General features: G+C 40.9%; 2 protein-coding genes across 2 annotated transcripts in view; one reads left to right on the top strand and one right to left on the bottom strand.

Moving 5' to 3' along the window:
* PPP2R3A (protein phosphatase 2 regulatory subunit B''alpha) overlaps positions 1-10,700 on the top strand; it is a 206,535-nt gene extending 195,835 nt beyond the window's left edge. Inside the window, exon 14 of the mRNA XM_055382948.2 lies at positions 10,361-10,700. Coding sequence (XP_055238923.1) covers positions 10,361-10,388 — 28 coding nt within the window. The 3' untranslated portion in view covers positions 10,389-10,700. The remainder of the gene's footprint in view (positions 1-10,360) is intronic.
* The window catches only part of MSL2 (MSL complex subunit 2), a 46,947-nt gene that overhangs the window by 12,200 nt on the left and 10,143 nt on the right, over positions 1-24,604 (bottom strand). The gene's annotated exons all lie outside the window — the stretch shown is intronic.

The following is a 24,604-nucleotide window of genomic DNA, read 5'->3' on the forward strand; positions in this document are numbered from 1 at the left end:
TACAAGAGTACATTATTGCATTATTCCATTTATATAAAATGCCCAGAAATGACAGGAAAGCAGAAAAACAGTGGTTGCCTAGGGCTGAGAGTGGAGCAGTCATTAACAGTAAATGGGCACAATGGAACCTTTTACGGGGATGAAAGTGTTCTAAAATCAGATAGTGGTGATGGTTACACAACTCTAAAATTTAAAAATAACACTTTAAGACAAGGCACCAATAGTTACAGAATCCAACCTTCTCCCTATTGCCAATGCAAGGATCCCTTAAAGAGTGTCCTTAGCTTCATCTAAGGAAGGACACAAGGGATAGGAAGGGAAAAAAATACATATATATGCATTTTTTTTTTCTCAAGATGGAGTCTTTCTCTGTCGCCCAGGCTAGAGCACAGTGGCGTGATCTCGGCTCACTACAACCTCTGCCTCCTGGGTTCAAGCAATTCTCCTGCCTCAGTCTCCCGAGTAGCTGGGATTTACAGGTGCCCGCCACCACGCCTGGCTAATTTTTTATTTTTAGTAGAGACGGGGGTCTCACCATGTTGGCCAGGCCGGTCTCGAACTCCTGACCTCGTGATCCACACACCTCAGCCTCCCAAAGTGCTGGGATTACAGGCATGAGCCACAACACCTGGCCCTATATATGCATTTGAAAAGATAAACCATAAGGTTTAAAAAAAAAAAAAAAAAAAAAAAAGAGGGCTACCAGGCCAGGTGTGGTGGCTCACACCTGTAATCCCAGCACTTTGAGAGGCCAACGTAGGCAGATCACTTATCTCAGGAGTTTGAAACCAGCCTGGGCAATATGGCAAAACCCCATCTCTACAAAAAATTAAAAAATTAGCCGTGGACGCTGGCACGCACCTTAGTCCCAGCTACTCAAGAGGCTAAGATGAGACGATGGCTTGAGCCTGGGCCAGAGGTTGCAGTGAGCCGAGATTGCGCCACTGCGGTCCAGCCTGGGCAACAGAGCCTGCACCTGTCTCAAAAACAAAATAAAAGGGCTACCAATTAGGAGGGAGAGACAGAACAAACTGAAATAGGAAAACACTACTCTGAGTTTAATCTGTCTTATAGATTTTACTTTCAAACCATGTAAATATTTTATATAATAGTATAACAAAACCAAAATGTTACATGAAATCTCTGAAAACCAAAGTAAAGTAACCATAATTTTATATCAAATTGGTGGTATAACAATCCAAAGAGTAACTATTTCGAATGACTATAACACAGAAAATTGGCTCAATCCTTGCAATCCTCATTTTTCTTATTTTCAGTAACCACACTGTTGGTGGCAGTGTTAATAATAATTATAGAAGTGTTAGTGCGTACCATGGGATAAAAAGTCAATGTTAATGCCTTGAGGACTTGGATTTTTTTTTTTTTTCAGTAGGGAGAAGGAGGAAAGTTGTTAAGAGAGAAAAGGTTACATTAAAAATCCTGTAGACCTGGAGTTCAAGACTAGCCTGGTGAACATGGTGAAACCCCGTCTCTACTAAAAATACAACATATTAGCTGGGCATGGTGGTGGGCGCCTGTAATCCCAGCTACTCGGAAGGCTACGGCAGAACTGTTTGAACCCAGGAGGTGGAGGTTGCAGTGTGCTGAGATCGCACCATAGCACTCCAACCTGGGCAACAGAGCGAGACTCCGTCTCAAATAAATATAAATATAAACATAAATCCTGTAGCCCTAAAATGAATTTCAACTGGACTTAACACTATGAACTCATGTTTTAATCTTAAATGTGTGTGTATTTCCTAGCACTATGTGTGTGTGTATTTCCTAGCACTATCCACTGAAGAGGCCTGGAAACAAAGAACCCCAGCAGCAATGAATACAGATTACAGGATTGAAAAACAATTTCCTTTTCAAAGGAATCAGAGCTTCTTGGACAAATGGCTAATTTCAAGTTTGTGCCATGAATTGCACAAGAGTAGTTTTGATCACCTTGTTATGCCAGAAAGCATAGAAACTATCAAAATCAAGACTCGGGGCAAACCTGAAGAGGTTCCCACTGGCCAAAGACAAGAAAATCTAAACATGCATGATATAATTAGGCTTTGTGTCCCCATCCAAATCTCATCTTGAATTGTAATCCCCATAATCCCCATGTGCCAAGGGACAGACCAGGTGGAGATAACTGAATCATGGGAGCAGTTTCCCCAGCTGTTCTTGTGATAATCAGTTCTCATGAGATCTGATGGTTTTATAAGGGGCTCTTCCCCCCTTCACTGGGCACTTCTCCTTCCTGCCACCATGTGAAGAAGGTGCCCTGCTTCCCCTCTTTGCCTTCCACCAAGATTGTTAAGTTTCCTGAGGCCTCCCCAGCCATGCTGAACTGTGACTCAATTAAGCCTCTTTCCTTTGTAAATTACCCAGTCTCAGGCAGTTCTTTATAGCAGTATGAAAACAGACTAATACAATTCATAAATGCAATGAAATGAAGCACATCTAAAATGTTCAAATATGAGTTCATTTTTTTAAAAAAGAAAACAAAATCAGTTTCAGGATATTAGTGAAGCAGCTCATGAGTCTGAAAACTAGTAAATAAGAGCAAGAATCAAGTATTTGTCCTAATTTAACTTTAGGAAATATACCACCAAATCATGGAGAAGTTTCTCCTCACAGGAATAATCCAGCTAATATGTTAATCAAAACCTCCGCTAACCATGGAGCACCTTAAAGGACTCATACTCTACATGTCTTTAGTCTTCTATGAGGTTTTAGAAGAGTAACCATGCCAACTGTTGAGAAATGAAAATAAGCTGGAAGGCACCAAAACTCACTTAGCTTCACAGATTGCCCACCATTCCCCACCACAAATATCTGAAACTTGACTATTAAAGATGCCCATTGGCAAACTAACTTTATGCACTAGATAACCATCCTAACTCTTCAAAGTTTCCCCAAGGGTTCTCTATACACTTCACAATGAAGACAGCTCCAATGATGTGAGAAATAGAAAAGAGTCATTCAGGAGCTTCTTAGCTGGGATCACGGTTAATCAAATATCTAACTATGTCTCTAAGAAACCCCCCAGCTCCAACTTAAGAAATACCAGACAACATACTTGAATTTGTTGAAAAAAAAAAATGCATCTTATCCTAGAAAATAAAATGGATGGGCAATATACAACAGGAGGAAATATGTAAGTCACTGGTAGATTCTCCTATAAAAACTGCGGAGTGTTTAAGGAAAGGTTTGATGTAGCATAAATCGTGTTCCATATAGTTACACACACAAGTACAAAAAAAGACTCACTCAAAATACACACCTTCAGACCTTTTTTTTTTTGAGTCGAAGTCTCGCTCTGTTGCCCACCTGGAGTGCAGTGGCGTGATCTTGGCTCACCGCAACCTCCATCTCCCAGGTTCAAGCAATTCTCCCGCCTCAGCCTCCCGAGCAGCTGGGACCACAGGTGAGTGCCACTGCATCTGGCTAATTTTTTGTATTTTTAGTAGAGACGGGGTTTCACCATGTTGGCCAGGCTGGTCTTGAACTGCTGGCGCTCAGGTGATCCACCCGCCTTGGCCTCCCAAAGTGCTGGGATTACAGGCATGAGCCACCGCGCAAGCCCAGACTTTTAAAAAAAATGTAAAGTTCATGACAAAAAAAAAAAAGTCTCACTGCACTGCCTTGAAACCTTATCTGCAATATTTCACGATTACCCTCCTTTTCATAAGTGGACATATAACTAAACGAATGATATTTATGTGCTCTGTCTAAACAAATAATGTGATATTGACCCTAAAAATAATATTCATTTTTGTGCCTCAACATTTTCATTTTTGTTTAGCTACCAATTTCTTATTTACTCTCCCTCTTCTTAACTGCTTTTCCTCAAGTCAGTCAACTTTAAATTTAAGGCTAAGGCATAGTTTTAGGATACCACAATGCTAATTTTTGTAATTTCTGGGAAAATATAACTTGATAATTAATTTACTAAGATATTTAATATCAGATTTTTTAATGCTCTTAATGAGTGAATCTTTTTATTATGGAGACTTTCAAACAGACAAAAGCAAGAACACAATACAAGTAACCTCCATATACTCATAACCCAGAATAATTATCTTATGCCACATTTAATTCACCTACTTATCTTCTGTTCTTTATTTCAAAAAGCAAATCCAGACATCATTAATTTTTAAACTAGATTAAGATTTAATTGTTAATGGCTGCAAAAGAAATAGAAAGAATGAATAAGACCTAGTATTTGATAGCATAACAGGGTGACTATAGTCACTAATAATTGTAAATTTAAAGTTAAAAGAGTATAATGGGATAACTAAAAGAGTATAATGGAATTGTTCGTAACACAAAGGATAAATACTTGAGGGGATTTTACATGATGTCATGATTATGCATTGAGTGCCTGTATCAAAACATTTAATGTACCCCACAAATACATACACCTACTATGTACCCATAAAATTTAAAATAAAATATTTAAATGTACGTACCAGTAAAAAAAAAAAAAAAGATTTAGGAGAAAAAACTGGGCCAGGCACGATGGCTCACACCTGTAATCCCAGTACTTTGGGAGGCCGAGGTGGGCGGATCACTTGAGGTCAGGAGTTCAAGACCAGTCTGGACAACATGGTCCAGGCTGTCTCTACTAAAAATACAAAAATTAGCTGGGCGTGGTGGCAGATGCCTATAATCCCAGCTACTCAGGAGGCTGAGGCAGGAGAATTGTCTGAGCCCGGGAGATGGAGGTGGCAGTGAGACAAGATCGCACCACTGCACTCCAGCCTGGGCGGCAAAGCGAGACTCTATCTCAAAAAAAAAGTAAGTTTTAAGGCCCCAGAAAGGGGCTTTAATTCAGCCACCAAAAAGAAAAAAAAAAAATTTGTTAAGTAAAATTTTTTTGAATCAACATGCCTTTTTAAAGCAATAAACCTTCCCTCTTATTAAAACAAATTTAACATAGATCATTCAAATAATTACAGTATTAACATGCCAAAACTAGAACCTAGATTGACTGGCATTTATCCTCATGCATATCCCTGACAAGAATCACTGCCAGCCAGCATCAAGATTTACAGAGCAGCGTAAATTTGAAGCAGCGTAAGTTTGAGAGGCAAACAGCGCTAAACCGTAACTAAGTCTCAAATTGCTTGCCCGTCTCTATACAAGAGATGGGCACTCCTCCTTAGCACAGATAAACAACAAGGTTATCAGTACTCTTGGAAAACTCTTTAAATACATAGTTGATCCCAGTTTTCAATAAAGCAACTAGTAATTCACTCACTTCAAAATACTACTGGTAAAGGCAGCTGTACTACAAATTTTATGCTGATGTGCAGACTACCAAGTAAATTATGTCTTAATTACTTCTGAAGCAAGATTTTTTAATTCTCCATTCTAACTGAAGTATTTAATGTCACAAATACTTTGACCAGATTATGGGAGAAATTAAGTTTATGGAAATGAGGAGAAGGGGCACAAGAAAAAAATATATATAAAACTGATAATGGCTAATACTTAGCAAAATTTGTTAACAACTAAAAATAAACCTGTGAACACTGGACCTGGCAATAATAATGATCATAAAATGGCAAAAATTATCAGAGATTAAAATGTAACATGGACAAATTAAACATGAACAAGAGACTTTATCAATCAAATCCTCATTTTAAAGTTCACATGCAAAAGAAATCCCAATGAAAATTTCAGTAAAATAAAAACTTGGTAAAAGTGAAAAATGGTTTAGTTGTTCTATAGAAAAAAAAATTATCAAGGAATTAAACTACCTCAATGGCTTAACTTTGGCCTTTGACAAAAATGCATCATATAATTCTAATTTAAATGTCATATGCACACAAAAAATTCTCAGAATCAAAACATTCTGTATTTACCACCAGCCTCTCTCCATAATTCTTTTTCTGGTCATGCTTCCATTACAGCAAGGACCAACTAATCAATAACCTCAAATAATGCAAATAATTTTACATAAACCTTTTGTTTATGACTCATGAGGATGAAGGAAAATTAATGAAGACTCACATGAATATCATGAAATGCCACTAACAGAAAACAAAAAATGGACACATGCAGGTGATTTATAATTAAAACCATCATATCATTTGTCCAAGATGCATTCTCAGAAACCAGAATTTTACATGGTCAAGGTATCCACAAGAAGACTCTAATCTTATAATACTTAAATATATGGGAAAATATTTGGAATGGAAAAAAATCAGTTTTTGTAATACCCTCAATCAACTTTTCCAACGTAATGAAAGAGAAAAATAACAGTACAGAATCAAACAGCTATAAAATATGTGGCATCCTACAAAAGACAGGAAACAGTTTTCCGCTTTTATTGATGAGAACCACATGAAACAAGAGATATCTACACAGTACCTCAATAAAATATGCTTTCCATCAGAGCCTAAATTTGCTTCCCAACAAACGGACCCACACCAAAAACAGGAATAAAAAGCGGCCAGAGAAACTCATAGTAAGTTCTCAAGATGGCTGGGAGTGGTGGCTCACACCTGTAATCCCAGCACTTTGGGAGTCCAAGGCAGGAGTTATCACTTGAAGCCAGGAGGAGTTCAAGATTAGCTGGGTAATGAAGTGAGACCCCAACTCTACCAAAAAAAAGCAAACAAGCTCTTAAGGCAAAAGAAAAAGAATTAAAAATGACAAAAACTTCACTTGCTAAAATGGGATAACAACAGTCGTGAGACTTTAAAATCATTACTAAAGAAAGAAGAAAAAGAACACAAACCAGTTATCTTAAAATACTCAAAAAAATTACTGGATAAAGAAAATGTGGCACACATAAACCATGGACTACTACGCAGCCATAAAAAACGATGAGTTCATATCCTTTGCAGGGACATGGATGAAGCTGGAAACCATCATTCTCAGCAAACTAACACAAGAACACAAAACCAAACACCGCATGTTCTCACTCATAAGTGGGAGTTGAACAATGAGAACACATGGATACAGGGAGGGGAACATCACACATCTGAGCCTGTTGGGGGTAGGGAGCTAGGGGTGGAGTAGCATTAGGAGAAATACCTCGATGACCGGTTGATGGGTGCAGCAAACCACCATGGCACGTGTACACCTATGTAACAAACCTGCACATTCTGCACATGTATCCCAGAACTTAGAGTATAATAATAAAAAAAAAAAAAAAATCACCAAAGTTTTTAAATAGTAAGTTTTCCAGGTTCACTAATTCTAAAACCAATTTCCTCAGCAATTACTGTTCAATGAGATAACACCCTTTTTGACAGCCACTGCTTTCCAAATGGCCCAGATAACTTCTGGCCATCTAAGCATAGCTACATAATCATCTAATCATAGCTACATAATCATCTAAGCATAGCTACAATCATATATACAGAAGAAAATAAAGAAGAAAAAAAAGAAAACCTTTATTAACAGCAAAAAGCATTTTGTTGCCAGCCAAATCACACAGCTGTGAGGCTCTTGATCAAAAGACAGGATGGTAACTTAAGCAATGACAAAACATTTTTAATGGATGACAAGAGGCACACTTTGTCTTGGAAAGGCACTCTGAAATGCTGCAAACAGAAAATCTTCCACTATTTTCTACAGGAATGTAGTCTTGGATTCTGCCAGGCAAATCTTTCCTGTACCATGAGGGCATGGCTTGTTGTTGTTTTGGCGGGGGGGAGGGGGCGGGGGTTGCTTATTTTTTAAATGGTTATGGGTACATAATTTTTGTGCATATGTATGCGGGTACACGTGATATTCTGACAAGCATATAACGTGTAACAATCAAATGAGGCTAACTGGAATATCCATCACCTCAAACATTTATCATTTCTTTGTGTTGGGAACATTCCAAATCCACTCCTATTATGGGTTTTGGTGGGTTGTTTTTTTGTTTTTTGTTTTTTGTTTTTTTTTTGAGACGCAGTCTCACTGTGTCACCTAGGCTGCAGTGGAGTGGCATAATCTGGGCTCACTGCAACCTCTGCCTCCCTGGTTCAAGCGATTCTCCTGCCTCAACCTCCTGAGTAATTGGGATTACAGGTGCACACCACCACGCCCAGCTAATTTTTTGTATTTTTAGTAGAGACGGGGTTTCACCATGTTGGCCAGGGTGGTCTTGAACTCCTCCTCACCTCAGGTGATCCACCTGCCTCGGCCTCCCAAAGTGCTGGGATTACAGGCGTGAGCCACCGCACCCAGCCTCTACGTGTTTTGAAATATACAATAAATCATGGTTAACTGGCCAGGCGCGCTCCAGCACTTTGGGAGGCCGAGGTGGATGGATCACTTGAGGTCAGGAGTTCAAGACCAGCCTGGTCAACATGGTAAAACCTCATCTCTACTAAAAATAAAAAAGTAGCCAGGTGTGGTGGCAGATGCCTGTAATCCCAGTTACTCGGGCTGAGGCACAAATCATTTGAGCCCAGGAGGTGGAAGATGCAGTGATCCAGGATCGCGCCACTGCACTCCAGCCTGGGCAACAGAGAGAGACTCCATTAAAAAAAAAAAAAAAAAATCAGCGGGGCGGTGGCTCATGTCTATAATCCCAGCACTTTGGGAGGCTGAGGCAGGCAGATCACCTGAGGTCAGGGGTTCACGACCAGCCTGGCCAACATGGTGAAACCCCGTCTCTACTTAAAAAAATATATATATATATACAAAAATTAGCTGGGCGTGGTGGTGCATGCCTGTAATCCCATCTACTCAGGAGGCTGAGGCAGGAGAATCATTTGAGCCCAGGAGGCAGAAGCTACAGTGAGCCGACATCACACTACTGCACTCCAGCCTGGGAGACAAGAGCAAAAATCCCTCTCAAAAAAAAAAAAAAAAAACCATTGTTAACTACAGTCATTCTACTGTGTGACTGAAGTACAAGGCCTTTCCATAAAGACTCAATCCAACCATATTTGTTTCAAATATACTTCACAGCTTTCCATTTTCTACAGGATGACCAAAAGGAAAAAAACTCTGTCCTTTTTTTTTTTTTTTTTTGAGATGGGAGTCTCGCTCTGTTGCCAGGCTGGAGTGCAGTGGCGTGATCTCGGCTCACTGCTGCCTCCTGGGTTCAAGCGATTCTCCTGCCTCAGCCTCCCGAGTAGCTGGGACTACAGGCGTGCGTCATCATGCCCAGCTAATTTTTATATTTTTAGTAGAGACATTCACTGTGTTGGCCAGGATGGTCTCAATCTCTTGACTTCGTCATCTGCCCGCCTCAGCCTCCCAAAGTGCTGGGATTACAGGCGTGAGCCACTGTGCCCAGCCTGTCCATATTTTTAAATAACTCCAATCAGGTCAAAAAAGAATACAAGCCTGATCTCAAACTGGCAGGGGGATACCTTTTTAATTTATAAAAGGAGGTAAAAATGAGGTAGCAGAACCCTAACAACGATGGGAGGGAAAAGAGGCCAATTATATGCCAAGATTTGTTCAATATGTTTGAGAAAGTATTCTACTTTCTGTTCCATCCCAAAACATGTCCTAATGATGAATGTTTTCTGTATGTTTGGCATTGTACAAAGTAATCATTTTCTTTCATTATATTATTACTCAATATTTACCTGGGTATGTCTCACAAACATGAGAAAATGAGACGTTAAATCTTTAAAAATTTAGCAAGTCATTGCTGTTTCAAATCAAAAGGAAGTGTAAAGTTAGTCACTGTTATAAGTCAGATTCCTAGGCATGCAAACTCTTAAGACAGGTTAGTGTGCAGAAAACTTATCAAGAGTTTCTCTCAGGATTATCATTTGTAAAGGAAGGAAGGAAGTGGCTGGGATGAACTCACAAAAAAGGCCTCAGATGACCCAACAGAAACTCTAAAGCTGAATGACTCCTTAGGGTTGTCCTATGCTGGGCCCAAGGAGCCAGGTACTTTAATGAACCAGAACCTGGAGGCACGCTACTCACAACGAAAACATGTGACCATGAATAAGCTGCTCTCTTCAGCCAAGGACGATTCCCAGACAGGTCTCACAGCCTCAGCAGCACACCCACTAGCTAAAAGAATGAATTTCTTTAATCCTTAAGTGGGGGTTTGGGTATTGCATCATGGCATCCACTACAATCAGTAATTCTGTAACTGTCCAAGTCTGACAAATTTTGAGTAAAACAATGTCATATATAATAATAGTGTGCTCCTAAGTGATTTGGCCCTCAGTTTCTTAAAGCTATTAACTAAATATCTAGGTTCTTTTCACAGCTGTAAAATTTGATGATTCCAAGACGTATGGCTAGGTCTATAAAGGGTGTATCAAAAGCCTTGCATTTGGGTATAATTAATTTTCATTAGGTATCATGTTGAGGTAACAGGTACGTATGTGAGAGTTTTGTTCTACTTTGTATGTTGAAACTTTTTCTTTTTTTTTGGAGACAGGGTCCCACTCTGTTGCCCAGTCGCTTAGGATGAAGTGCAGTGTCATGGCTCATCGTAGCCTCAACCTCCTGGGGCTCAAGCAATCCTCCTAACTCAGCCTTCTGCGTAGTTGGGACCACAACTCCTGGCTCAAGCGATCCACCCACCTTGGCCTCCCAAAGGGCTGGGATTACAGGCGTGAGCCACCACACCTGGCCTGTATATTGAAATTTTCTATAAACGTGACAAAATAAAGTCCAATGAAAGCTTGAATATTTCTACTTATGTCAATTTTTTCATGCTTCCAAATTTACCAGAAGGTTTACATATTTAAGTATTCTCCCTCTCTCCACCTCTCATCATATTCACTCCCCGACAACACATACACACATACAGTACCCTTTTATTCTTCCCTCCTACGTAAACCCTCCTCTCCCTCCAATGCTTTGGCTCACATACCTCCCATACTCCCCCCACCCATTTACCTATACCTAATGTTATTTATACCCTCTCTCTCACTTCCACCTTCAACCTTTCTTCCTATAGCAACCCCCCCCCCCCCCATCCAGTTATTCCTATGCAGAAGCTTCTCACCAGAACCAGTCTTCTAACGAAAGGCAAAAATTGCTAATCCCAAATGTAGTGGGCACTTCTGGTTCATTATTCTTCCCTTGAAATGCTCTCCTCCCTTCTCCCCTAACACTGTCTCCGTCATCTCCTCTACATCCTCTTCTGTCCCCTCATTAATTTTAGTATTTCCCATGTTTCCTTAATAGGATCTACTGTCCTTACTCCCTTTCAGTAATCCTTGGTAATCCTTACTGACACAGACCCCTTTGAGAATCTGACTATACAAATGTGTACATCTTCAGTTCAAGAGCTAATAAAAAAAAAAGTACAAATTGTTGTTCAGAATCTTATGAGGATCATTAATCTTTTCCCCTTTTGAAACAGACATGACACCATACAAACTTTAAAACTGACCTACGGGGCCGGGCACAGTGGCTCACACCTGTAATCCCAGTACTTTGGGAGGCCAAGGCAAGAGGATCACTTGAGGTCAGGAGTTCAAGACCTGCCTGTCCAACATGGCGAAACCCTACCTCTACTAAAAATACAAAATCAGCCAGGCATGGTGGTGTGCGCCTGTAATCCCAGCTACTTGGGAGGCTGAGGCACAAAAATCGCTTGAACCCAGAAAGCAGAGGTTGCAGTGAGCTGAGATCACGCCACTGCACTCCAGCCTGGGCGACAGAGCAAGACTTTGTCTCAAAATAAACAAACAAACAAACAAAAGAAGGTGGAACATACTTCTTTCTAGAGTGATTGCCCATAAAGCTGTTTTAACTACTGTTCATAAATTGGTGACTTCTGAATCTGTATCTCCAACTCAAATCTTTCTCCCCTGAACTTCAGACCCAATATCTAAGTGCCTACTAGGAATCTCATCTCTCTTTTGCCAACCCACAGGTAATTCAAGCTTAACATGAGCAAATATAAATTTTATCTCCCATAAATCCCCACCTAAAAGCCTGGTCTTCCTCCTGCATCCCTTATTCTCTTGGTACTGACACTATCATTCATTCACAGACTAAATACCTTGAAACCACCCAGACTGTTCACCTCCATTCCATATCCAATTGTTCTCCCTGCATGTAGTTTATAAAAATCTGCCAATTCCACCCCTTCAGGTTTTATTTGCATGACTACTACTGCCTTAGTTCAACCTTCATCATTGTTCACCCCGAATTCCCAGTTTTCTAGCTTATCTCCATGCCTTACCCAATCAATTCATCTTCCACACTGCCACCATATGATCTTTCTAAAACACAAGTCTGATTATATGCCTTTCTCTTGAAAACCCTTGACGCGAACTTTAAAATCCAAAGACTTTGGAATGACATATAAGGCCTTCCAGAATCTAGCCCCTTCCTGTCTTCCACCCCAAATCTCATTTCACTAAGCTTTCTCCAAGAACTCCATACTCCATTCTCACCCACCAGTGACCATTCCAAAACATGCAATGCTTACTCATCCTCCATGATTTGCTGTTCCTAGAATGTCCTTCTTCCTGCCTTGCATGGTCAATTATTCTTCAAGAATCAATTCAAATATGACCTCCAAGAGGAAGCCTTTCTTAATTAACCTCCCTCAATCTGTTGAAAAAGCACTTTACACATTCTCCTATTACAGCACTTAATCACATTATATTGTCATTGTTCACTGGGTCTCACTCAAGGCCAGAAACTTATTTATCTCTACATCTTTAAACTAGTGTTGGCACATAAGCCAGCACCTAATAAATGTAAAATGAATTAATCATAAAAAGAACATTAAATCTGGGAGTGACCTTGGTAATCACTTGTTCTGTGACCTCATTTTAACCAAGATGGACTTTCATGGATTACACAGCTGGTTACTAGCAATGAAAAATAGAGGCTCAGTCTACTGATTCCCAGCCTAGAATTATTTTCACTTATCCAGCACTATCTGTACTTCTATTAAAACAGTCTATGGCATACACAGAGACAATTTTAGCTTCTTGCCCCTTCCCAAAAAGAATGATTACAGAAACTGAGCTATAGGCAGAATAATTAGCCACAAGATATACAACCTTTTATTGGAAAGAAGAAACAGGAACAGGTACTGGCAATAATGGATAGTGACTGAGGCAGGAAGAGCAAAAGGAAGGGGAGGATGGATTCTCAATAACAGGTTTGTGAGGGTCAGGAAATCCTTACTGCACAAAAACTGGACCAGCAAGAGCCCTGCCTAAATTCTCTACACACTAACTTCAATTTTTAAAGTTAGCCTTAAATACTTCAAGTGGACATATATGCTATAAAGCATTTGTACCATCTTCTGTGTAAAAGAGATTTCAACAAAAACAAAGATCAGCCTATATACCAGTCTAAAATTTACAGCATCAGAAACCTTAGAGAATATGTATGTGTATATCAAATGTGTATGCATAATGTATTCATGTGTAATATATATGTTTAAAATAAGTAAATACATATATACTCAACTCATGATTAGACTAAGCTGGTTTTGATTCATTTATAAAATTTTCTGGGAATGTAATAGCAATAAACCGATGCTGATCAACCCAAATAAACACGTACACTCTATTTCTCTTGTGGTATGAGAGTAACTATGCTGAATTTGAGTCATGGCTGGGCATGGTGGCTCACGCCTATAATCCCAGCACTTTGGGAGGCCAAGGCAGGTGGATCACGAGGTCAGGAGTTCGATACCAGCCTGACCAACATGGTGAAACCCCATCTCTACTAAAAATACAAAAAGTAGCCAGACGTGGTGGCGCACACCTGTAATCCCAGCTATTCAGGAGGCTGAGGCAGGAGAATCACTTCAACCCAGGAGGCGGAGGTTGCAGTGAGCCGAGATCGCGCCACTGCACTCCAGCCTGGGCGACAGAGCGAGACTCCGTCTCAAAAAAAAAAAAAAAAAGTGGGAGAATACGCTTCTCTCACTGATGTCAAAAGTCTGAGATAGGCCAGGTGCAGTGGCTCACACTTACAATACCAGCAGTTTGGGAGGCTGGGGCAGGAGGATCACTCAAGCCCAGGAGTTCGAGACCAGCCTAAGCAGCATAGTGAAACCCCGCCTCTACGAAAAATAAACAAAATTAGCCAGGCATGGTGGCACATGCCTGTGGTCCCAGCTACTAAGGAGGCTGAAGTGGGAGGATCATTAGAGTCCAGGAGTTCGAGGCTGCAAGTGAGCCATGATGGGATCACTGCACCCTAGCCTGCGTGACAGAGGCCCCATCTCAAAAAACAACAACAACAACAACAACAAGTCTGAGATAGGGCCGGAACAATAACCGTTTCATAATCAATTTATCTAAATTTCCCCATTTTTCACCTTTCCCAAATGAAGAGTGAATTGTTTAGTCTATGTTCATTGAATAAAACATTTCTCCTTCCTCCATTACATATGTAAATAATTCCTGGGACCCAGCTATATGCCAAACACTGTGCTAAGCCTGCCACTGTGCTAAGCCTGCCATCACTTAGCAAGACATTCTCAAACCTTTTTTAAATCTCTGAATTATAGCACCAAAATTAAACTCCAAAATTAAAGATGTCGAGTATGTTTCCAAACAATAACTAGTAGGACATATTCTAGATACATATACAAGGAAATAATCTCTGGATTCAGCCAAACAAAAACGACTATACCATAAAAAGATAGTACTTATCATTTCCAAATTGGTGCAAATTAATCAACAGTTCTTGGACAAGTAAAACTATATTCTTTGCCCAATATAGTTGTGTGCAGGCATATTTTAAAGTCTAAACTTCTTTTAAAACTTTTCAGGGGCCGGGTGGGTATGGTGGCTCATGCCTGTAATCCCAGCACTATGGGAGGCCACGGCAGGTGGATTGCTTGAGTCCAGGAGTTCAAGACCAGCCTGGGCAACACAGCAAAACCCCGTCTCTACTAAAAATACAAAAAATTAGCAGGACATGGGGGCATGCACCTGCAATCCCAGCTACTCAGGAGGGTGAGGTGGAACAATCACCTGAGCCCAGGAGGTTGAAGCTGTATTGAGCCAAGATCGTGTCACTGCACTCCAGCCTGGGCAACCAGAATGAGACCCTCTCTCAAAAAAAAAAAAAAAAAAACTTTCCGGCTGGGCACAGTGGTTCATGCCTATCATCTCAGCATTGGGAGGCTGAGGCAGGAGGATCACTTGAGCCCATGAATCTAAGACCAGCCTGGGCAACTGAGACCCTGTTGCTACAAAAAAAAAAATTTTTTTTAAATTAACCAGGTGTGGTGGCACACACCCTTCTCTCTCTTGCTCCTTCTTTCGCCATGTGATAGGCCTGCTCCCCTTTAGCCTTCTGCCATGATTGGAAGCTTCTTGAGACCCTCACCAGAAGCAGATGCTGGCACCATACTTCCTGTACAGCCTGCAGAACCGTGAACCAAAATAAGTATCTTTTCTTTATAAATTACCCAGCCTCAGGTATTCCTTAACAGCAACACAAACGGACTTACACATTGCTATAAAAGATAATAAGCTCAGGTCGAAGAGAAATGAATTCGAGACCAGAGAACTCTCCTAAGACAGCACAAGTTTACCTTTGTGAGGCTTCCTAGCCCAAGTCTGTTTTTCTTCTTTAAATTTTTTATTGAGCAGCACTTAAAACCTGTTACTGTAAACCTCCACCCACTTTTAGTACTGAACCAAAAAGCAAATACATGCCTCAAAAAATCAGTGAATCTAAATAACAAACTAAGGTTTTGAAGAAATTAGCAGTTCTCTAATATTCAAGCAACTATGCCCAAATCAGCATTAGCCCGTTTAAATATCCCTAATCAGCTGGATTCCAAAGACCTGTCAACTATTTCTTTAAAATATCTAGCACAAATAATCATATGCCACAAAAATATGCATTTTAATTAAAAACAAGAAAGAATAATTAATATGGCAGATGTGCCTTAGTCACTAAAAATAATGCTACAGGCCGGGCGCGGTGGTTCATGCCTGTAATCCCAGCACCCTGGGAGGCTGAGGCAGGAGGATCATGAGGTCAGGAGATTGAGACCATCCTGGCTAACAAGGTGAAACCCCATCTCAACTAAAAATACAAAAAACAAAATTAGCCAGGCATGGTGGTGGGCGCCTGTAGTCCCAGCTACTCGGGAGGCTGAGGCAGGAGAATGGCGTGAACCCAGGAGGCAGAGCTTGCAGTGAGCTGAGATCACGACACTGCACTCCAGCCTGGGTGACAGAGCGAGACTCCATCTCACAAAAAAAAAAAAGAAAAGAAAAGATGCTACAAAGTGTAATATTTTGACCACTTGACTGAGTAATTACTTTAACGTTCACTATAGCACTTTAAATAACTAAATACCACTATATTTGAGAGACCAGTGATAGCTAAACATATATGCCAATTTTACAGGGGAGTGGAGGTGAAGAAAAAGAACAGTTAAACACTGTAATTTTAAAAATATAAATGTTACTCAAGCCAAGCTGCTCACTGAAAACCTGAACAGTTAAACTTCAGAGTTTTTTTAATTTTGTATTGAATCATCTTTGGGTAAGTCAGTACTTTATACATGCACTTTTGACGAATAAGTTTCACCAGTCAACTACCATTAAACAAAGACCCATCATAGGTTATTAAAAATGGATGATGTATATGTATAACCACTCAGACCCACAACATATTCATATACTCAAGCCATGCCTCATTTCATATTCTGGTAAGAACTAAAAGAGAACGCCAGACATCGTTCATCTTAATAACTAAGTAGGGGAGGCTTTTATAGAATGTTTGTGGTTACAGAGCACTTTTATAATATTCCATTATTTTCCTATTTTGGCAAAGCAATGACAGCCACTCACGAAATTATTACCTATAAGATAATGTAGGCTGATTAATTAGGCAAAATTAAGTTGATTCATACCTGAACAAACATTAATCAATAAACCAACATAAATTAAGATCCAAATTTCCCAAATTGGTGTTCCACGGAACCAGGTTTGCTTTATTACCCTCTTAGAGAGTCATCACAAAATACATTAGCATCTTAAAACTGAATATTCTATAGGTGTCAAAAAACTTAAGACAGCACTGCTTAAATTTGCTGGCACTTTTTTTTTTTTTTTTTTTTTTTTGAGACAGGGTCTCACTCTGTCACCCAGGCTGGAGTGCAGCGCTGCAATCTCAGCTCACTGCAACCTCGCCTCCCAAGGTTCAAGCAATTCTCCTGCCTCAGCCTCCCAAGTAGCTGGGAAATTACAGGCGCCCACCATGGCACCCAGCTAACTTTTTTATTTTTAGTAGAGACGGGGTTTCACCATGTTGGCCAGGCTGGTCTCGAACTCCTGACCTCAGGTGATCCACCCACCTGGGCCTCCCAAAGTGCTGGGATTACAGGCATGAGTCGCTGTGCCCCGCCAGCACACGCTTTTTTTAACCTCACACATGGAGTATTCCAAGACAGCACTACTACCATCAAACGGTTATTACCAGGATCACTTACATGGCCTACTCCAGCTCTGAAGATGCTGCCCAGGAATGTAGTTATTTTGTTGGTTTTCTTTTTTTTTTTTTTTAAGAGACAAGGTCTCACTCCGTCACCCAGGCTGGAATGCAGTGGCACAATCAGAATTCACCACAGCCTTGACCTCCAAGACTCAAGCAATCCTCCCACCTCAGCCTCCCAATTAGCTATACCAGTCTTAGTGTAATGGTCATAAACCTTGTGTTCAAATTTGGTCACAGGTGTTCACTTTGTTCACTTTTTTCTTTTTTAAAGACAGAGTACTCCCTCTATCGCCCAGGCTGGAGTGCAGCAGCACCATCATGGTTCAAACCAGCCTCAACCTCCTGGGTTCAAGCAATCCCTGCACCTCAAGCTCCCGAGTAGCTGGGATTACAGGCAGGGACCACCATCCTTAATGTTTTATTTTCTGGTAGAGACAGGGTCTCACTATACTGCCCAAACTGGTCTTGAACTCCTGGGATCAAGCAATCCACTTGCCTTGGCATCTCAAGTGCTGGGATTACAGCATGAGCCATCCTGCCCAGCGAGGAATGTGTATTTTGTAAAAGCTTCCCAAATTCTGATGAACCAGGATTAGGAATCACTAAAAATACTTTTAACTTTTTCTTCCCTTGAAGTCATCTTCCACAGTAATAAGAACTCCTGGGGACATTTCATCATTTAAGTAGTAAATGTGATTAAATGATTTTAAGGAAAAAAACTACTTTTAATCAGCATATTAGGCAAGATTATACTATAAAGATCATCTTAAAGCATACAAAGACAATTTTATCTAAATTAAGTTTTAAAATGCATTTGTTGACATATCTACTTTAAAACGGCTTATCTTGGGCTGGGCATGGTGCTCACGCCTGTAATCACAGCACTTTGGGAGGCCAAGGCGGGTGATCACCTGAGGTCAAGAGTTTAAGATCAGCCTGGCCAACATGGTGAAACCCCACCTCTACTAAAAATACAAAAACTAGCCAGGCGTGGTGGCGGGGGCCTGTAGTCCCAGCTACTCAAGAGGCTGAGGCAAGAGAACACTTGAACCCAGGAGGCAGAGGCTGCAGTGAGCTGAGATCCCTCCACTGCACTACAGCTTGGGCAACAGAGCGAGACTCCGTCTCAAAAAATAAAAAATAAAAATAAAATGGCATGCCCTGTTTGTAAACTCATGAATGTTAAAAATGTAGGCTAAAATGGAATACATTACACAGGGGCAAAACTGCCTACATACCCTGATATTTGGACTTCTTATGTTTCCTACTAAAATTTTTTTTAACAATTTTTGTATTTTGTTACTGCGTGATAAGCTAAAAGTGGCTTCAAAACGGCATCTACAAACACTTCAAATAACACATTCCAAGTATGAATAGTCTCTGGTCTCCAAAAATAAAAAGCAATACTGGGTAGCACTGTATTTTCTCTTTTTAACGTTACTTTTTGAAATATTACCAAGGACCTGTTCAGATACAGGGTGTTAACACAGACAACTTATAAAGAACAAAAGACACTTTGGGAGGCTGACGTGGGCAGATCACGAGATCAGGAGTTCAAGACCAGCCTGGCCAAAATGGTGAAATCCCGTCTCTACTAAAAATACAAAAATTAGCCGGGCACGGAGGCTGGCACCTGTAATCCCAGCTACTCGGGAGGCTGAGGCAGGAGAATTGCTGGAACCCGGGAGGCGGAGGTTGTAGTGAGCCAAGATGGCACCACTGCACTCCAGCCTGGGCGACAGAGCAAGACTCCGTCTCAGAAAAAAAAGAAAAAACAAAAGAAAAGAAAAGAAGAGGAGGAGAGGAGGGAAGGAGGGAAGGAGGGAGGGAGGAAGGAAGGAAGGAAGGAAGGAAGGAAGGAAGGAAGGAAGGAAGGAAGGAAGGAAGGAAGGAAAAAGGAGTTGGCCGGGCGTGGTAGCTCAAGCCTGTAATCCCAGCACTTTGCGGGGCGGGAGGGCAGAGGAGGGTGGATCATCTGACAGAAGTTCAACACTAGCCTGACCAATGTAGTGAAATTCTGACTCTATTAAATAAAAAAAAAAAAAAAATTAGGCGTGGTGGCACATGCCTGTAATCCCAGCTACTTAAGAGGCTGAGGCAGGAGAATCACTTGAACACAGGAGGTGGAGGTTGCAGTGAGCTGAGATTGCGCCACTGCACTCCAGCCTGGCAACAGAGTGAAACTCTGTCTCAAAAAAAAAGAAAAAAGTAACAAAAATCATGAACCAAATATTTAGAATCATTTACATTTTTATGCTCATCATGTAGTATTTCATTATCGACTTAATTTTCTTAATGGTTCTTGTCTCTAACCGTTGATCTATTGAATGAAGTATTGAAACAATATTAGTAAGAGTTAATAAAATACATGACTAAGATTAAAACAATATGAAACCTTCATGACGGAAGGATTAAGCTGAATTATTAACTGGTTACAGCACCATTAATTTGTCTCATGCTCATTTGATATCTCTTCACATTACCTCATTTTAAAGGAAGATAAACAGTTAAAATGTCTTCTCTTTTTCTAAAGTAACAGAAGCCCTTTCACTACCACCGTGGAACACCTTCTTGGGCCCGATTACTAAGGTGAAGAAATTGTTCTAAAGGTCTGTAAATGGTAAGCTCCAAAAATTTGTTCACAACCCCATCCAGCTCAATGTTTTAAAATCAAAACTTGGCCGGGCGTGGTGGTTCACACCTGTAATCTGAGCACTTTGGGAGGCTGAGGCAGGTGGATCACCTGAGGTCAGGAGTTGAAGACCAGTCTGGCCAACATGGTGAAATCCCGTCTCTACTAAAAATACAAAAACTAGCCAGGCGTGGTGGTAGACGCCTGTAATCCCAGCTACTCGGGAGGCTGAGGCAGGAGAATTGCTGGAACCCAGGAAACGAAGGTTGCAGTGAGCCAACACAGTGTCACTGCACTCCAGCCTCAGCAACAGAGTGAGACTCTGTCTCAAAAAATAAATAAATAAATAAATACATAAATAAAAATAAAATCAAAACTTACGTGGGCTGAAGAAAAATTTTTTAATTTAAAATTTTTTTTAAAAATCAACTTAAAAAACAAGATGAAAACACTGAAGGCAAATTTCTCACACAGCTTTCAAGAACAAATCTAAGTTCTTTAAATGTTATAACACTGTCCAACAAAACTTTATGCAACAATGGAAATGTTTTATATCTGCAATGTCCAATAAGGAAGCCATTACACTCACATGTGGCTACTAAGCATTTACAATGTTATTAAGGATAACAGAAGAACTGGATTTTAAATTGTATTTACTTTTAATTAGACAAAATTTAAATTGTCACATATGGCTACTGGCTTTCTCTAAAATGTAGGTTTAGAATGTGATCTTATTCTGCTTCCAGACAAAATTGGAATAATCAGATTTACTCTCCTAACTGAAATAACTAAAAAACAGAATAGAACAACAGGTTTTCAAATATTGACCAACAGGCAGCACAGGACAGTGATCCCTGAAAAGGGGAACAAATATAAACCCTACAACCATCCCAGCTTATTGCCTGGGAATACTTTTCAGGCCAAAAAGCACAGGGAGGGAGAATCCAAAGCCTGGATTGAGCGGGGGGGGGGGGGGGGGAGAGAGAAAAAAAGCTCCCCTGAATTGAGAAGACAGAGCTGGAAGCCAAGGCAGCTGGACTTGTCAGAGCGAAGCACAGAGATGAGAGAGCTGCACAGAGAAAGAGGTCCAGCGCGCCACTGCACTCCAGCCTGGGCGACAGAGTGAGACTCCGCCTCAAAAAAAAAAAAAAAAAAAAAAAAAAAGAGAGAAAGAAGTCCAGAGTGGTGTACCAGGTCCCTCTCAAGTCTTCAGCTCAGTACTGATTAATTAGCACATGCGTATAAACTACCAGAGAAGCCCCAGAAAGAAGCAGTGGAAACAATCCCCACAACTCACAGAAGTAGCAGAGTAATTCCTCCTTCCACTACCCAAAGTGAGAATCTCACAAGGCATCAGATGAGTAGTCAGAAGGTTCCTGCCCTCAGTAGCATGGAAAAACTAGTCTCTAAAAGCTGCTGCGACTCTGCTGAACAAAAGCTTAAAAACAAGCCTTGAAAGGATCAAACAGTCTCCAAGTAACTTAGCCTCATCCCAGAACGAAGCTCAAGAATATTTGTAGTACAAAAATATCCAGCAACAAAGTAAAATTTTACAAGGTAAAACTCACAATAGCTGGAAAATTAACCAGGCCAAGAAAGAAGCAGGAAAATATAACCCACGATGAGAAGAAAAACCAGTGCGAGCAACAAACTCAGAAAATGAAAGATGATAGAATTAGTAAACAACATTAAAAATGAAATTTATATTAAGCCAAATGCGGTGGCTCACTCCTGTAACCCCAGCACTTTGGGAAGCCAAGGTAGGAGGATTACTTGAGGCCAAGAGTTCAAGACCAGTCTGGGAAACACAGGGAGGCCCCACCTCTATGAAAAATTTTTAAAATGAAAGTTTTGTTTTTTTGGTTTTTTTTTTGAGACAAGGTCTCACTCTGCCACCCAGGCTGGAGTGCAGTGGCACGACCTCAGATCACTGCAACCTCTGCCTCCTGGGCTCAAGCAATCCTCCCACCTCAGCCTCCCAAGTGTCTGTGACTACAGGCACGTACCATGTCCAGCTAATTTTTCTATTTGTTGTAGAGGCAGGGTTTTGCCATGTTGCCCAGGCTAGAAAAATCAAAGTTATTAAAATGGTAGTTATTTTAACTATATTCCGTAAGTTCAGAAAGGTTTCATAAACCTACCAACAGAGCTTCAAAATACATGAAGCAAAAACTTATGATAAAACTCTGAAGAGAAACTGCAAACACATATAGTTCAGATTTCAACTCAATAACTGACAAAACTACTAAAAGTCTGTAAGAACAGAGAAAATAATGAACAATACTGTCGACTAACCTGTGAAAATGTTTTAACTGACCAGAAATACTGTGAATCAACAACTGTTCTCTAACTGCCAAACAAGATAAAGCAATCCTGACTCTTATCCAAGTAATAAGATTTCACAAAATAATCGAAGATCACAACATCATTAGAATTCTATGGTTCTGGCCAGGTGTGGTGGCTCATGCCTGTAATCGCAGCACTTTGGGAGGCAAAGGCGGGCAGATCACGAAGTCAGGAGATAGAGACCATTCTGGCAAACACGGTGAAACCCTGTCTCTACTAAAAATACAAAAAATTAGCCAGGCGTGACAGTGGGCGCCTGTAGTCCCAGCTACTAGGGAGGCTGAGGCAGGAGAATTGCTCCAACCCGGGAGGCGGAGGGTGCAGTGAACCCAGATGGTGCCACTGCACTTTAGCCTGAACGACAAGAGTGAGACTCCGTCTGAAAAAAAGAATTCTATGGTTCTGGGCCGGGCACAGTAGCTCACGTCTGTAATCCCAGCACTTTGGGAGGCCAAGGCAGGCAGATCACCTGAGGTCAGGAGTTCAAGACCAGCCTGGCCAACATGGTGAAACCCGTCTCTATAAAAACACAAAAAAAAATGAGCTGGGCATGATGGCAGGAGCCTGTAATCCCAGCTACTCCAGAGGCTGAGGTGGGAGAATCCCTTGAACCCAGGAGGCGGAGGTTGCAGCGAGCCGAGATCGCACCATTGCACTCCAGCCTGGACGACAGAGCGAGACTCTGTCTCAAAAAAACAAACAAACAAAAAAAAAGAATTCCATGGTTCTGAACAACCTCCAGCGTACAAGAAGGGGCCTGGATAAATCCTTCATTCCTGAGAATTACAAACCCGAATTCTTACAGGAGCAAGTAGATAAAGGTTAAAAAAAAAAAGGGGGGGGGGACAAAGGTCAGGTGTGACCAAGGACAAACTGAGGAGGACATACTCCTACCACCAAAGAAAAAAGCCAATCTCTCAAATCTAGCCAATGATGCTAGCCAATAATGGAATGCTTCCAATTCAATGCTTCCACTGTTGCAAAACCTCATACTTTTCCAGGAAGTGCCTAAAAATTTGGATTTTTATGTGAGGTCTAGGTTTGGAAACAGTAACCACCAACTCATTTTTTTTTGAGACTGAGTCTTGCTCTGTAGCCCAGGCTGGAGTGCAGTGGCAGGATCTCAGTTCACTGCAACCTCCGCCTCCCAGGTTCAGGCAATTCTCCTGCCTCAGCCTCCCAAGTAGCTGTGATTACAGGCATGCGCCACCACACCCGGCTAATTTTTTGTATTTTTAATAGAGACAAGGTTTCACCATGTTGGCTAGGCTGATCTCAAACTCCTGACCTCAAAGGATCCGCCAGCCCTAGCCTCCCGAAGTGCCGGGATTACAGGCATGAGCCACTGTGCTCAGCCCAATTCAGTAAATTTTTAACAAAGCTAAAAAAAAAAAAAAAAAAGTCTGGAAATCAAATTCATAGCAAAATTTATGCTCTAATCCAACAACCTCATCTTACAAATGAAACAGAAAAATTATTCAAGTCATCATAGAAGATAACTTCATCTAACCATATCTAAAATACTATAGATATGGACACAAAAATCACCCTTTTAGAGGAAACTAAAACAAGGATGCTACCAGAATAACTTGGGACACAACTCTTTTTTTCTTTTTTTTTGGGGGCGGGGGGTGGTGGGGGAAGGGACAGAGTCTCACTGTCGCCCAGGCTGGAGTGCAGTGGTGCAATCTCAGCTCAATGAAACCTTCGCCTCCTGGGTTCAAGCAATTCTCCTGTGCGCACCACCACGCCCAGCTAATTTTTGTATTTTCAGTAGAGACAGGGTTTCACCATGTTGGCCAGGCTGGTCTCAAACTCCTGACCTCAGATGATCCACCTGCCTCGGCCTCCCAAAGTGCTGGGATTACAGGCGTGAGCCACCACGCCTGGCCAGGACCCAACTCCTCAGGAATGACAAAGCTGTCTTCCAATGCTGAAGGGCAAAATTTTATCAAAGGCTTTCTGAATTATTCCAGAAGACAAAACTAAAATCAATAGAGACAATTACATACAGAGAAGGTAACTTGGGGAAAATGGAAGCCAAAAAAAAAAAAAGTTGTTCTAAAAGAGGTTGTCAAAACAACAGCATGGCTATTTTGCAGAATATTTAGCTCAATTACCACAACCATATCACTAAAAATCCCTGAAGAATTCTTTAACTGGGCTATCCTTACATTACCTTCAAACCTAGACTACCTCAACTCTTCAGGTTCCCCAAAAATCAACATCCTTCCTTACTTCATTTCTGATATG

Source organism: Gorilla gorilla, chromosome 2, assembly GCF_029281585.2.
Source record: "Gorilla gorilla gorilla isolate KB3781 chromosome 2, NHGRI_mGorGor1-v2.1_pri, whole genome shotgun sequence".
NCBI lineage: Eukaryota > Metazoa > Chordata > Mammalia > Primates > Hominidae > Gorilla > Gorilla gorilla.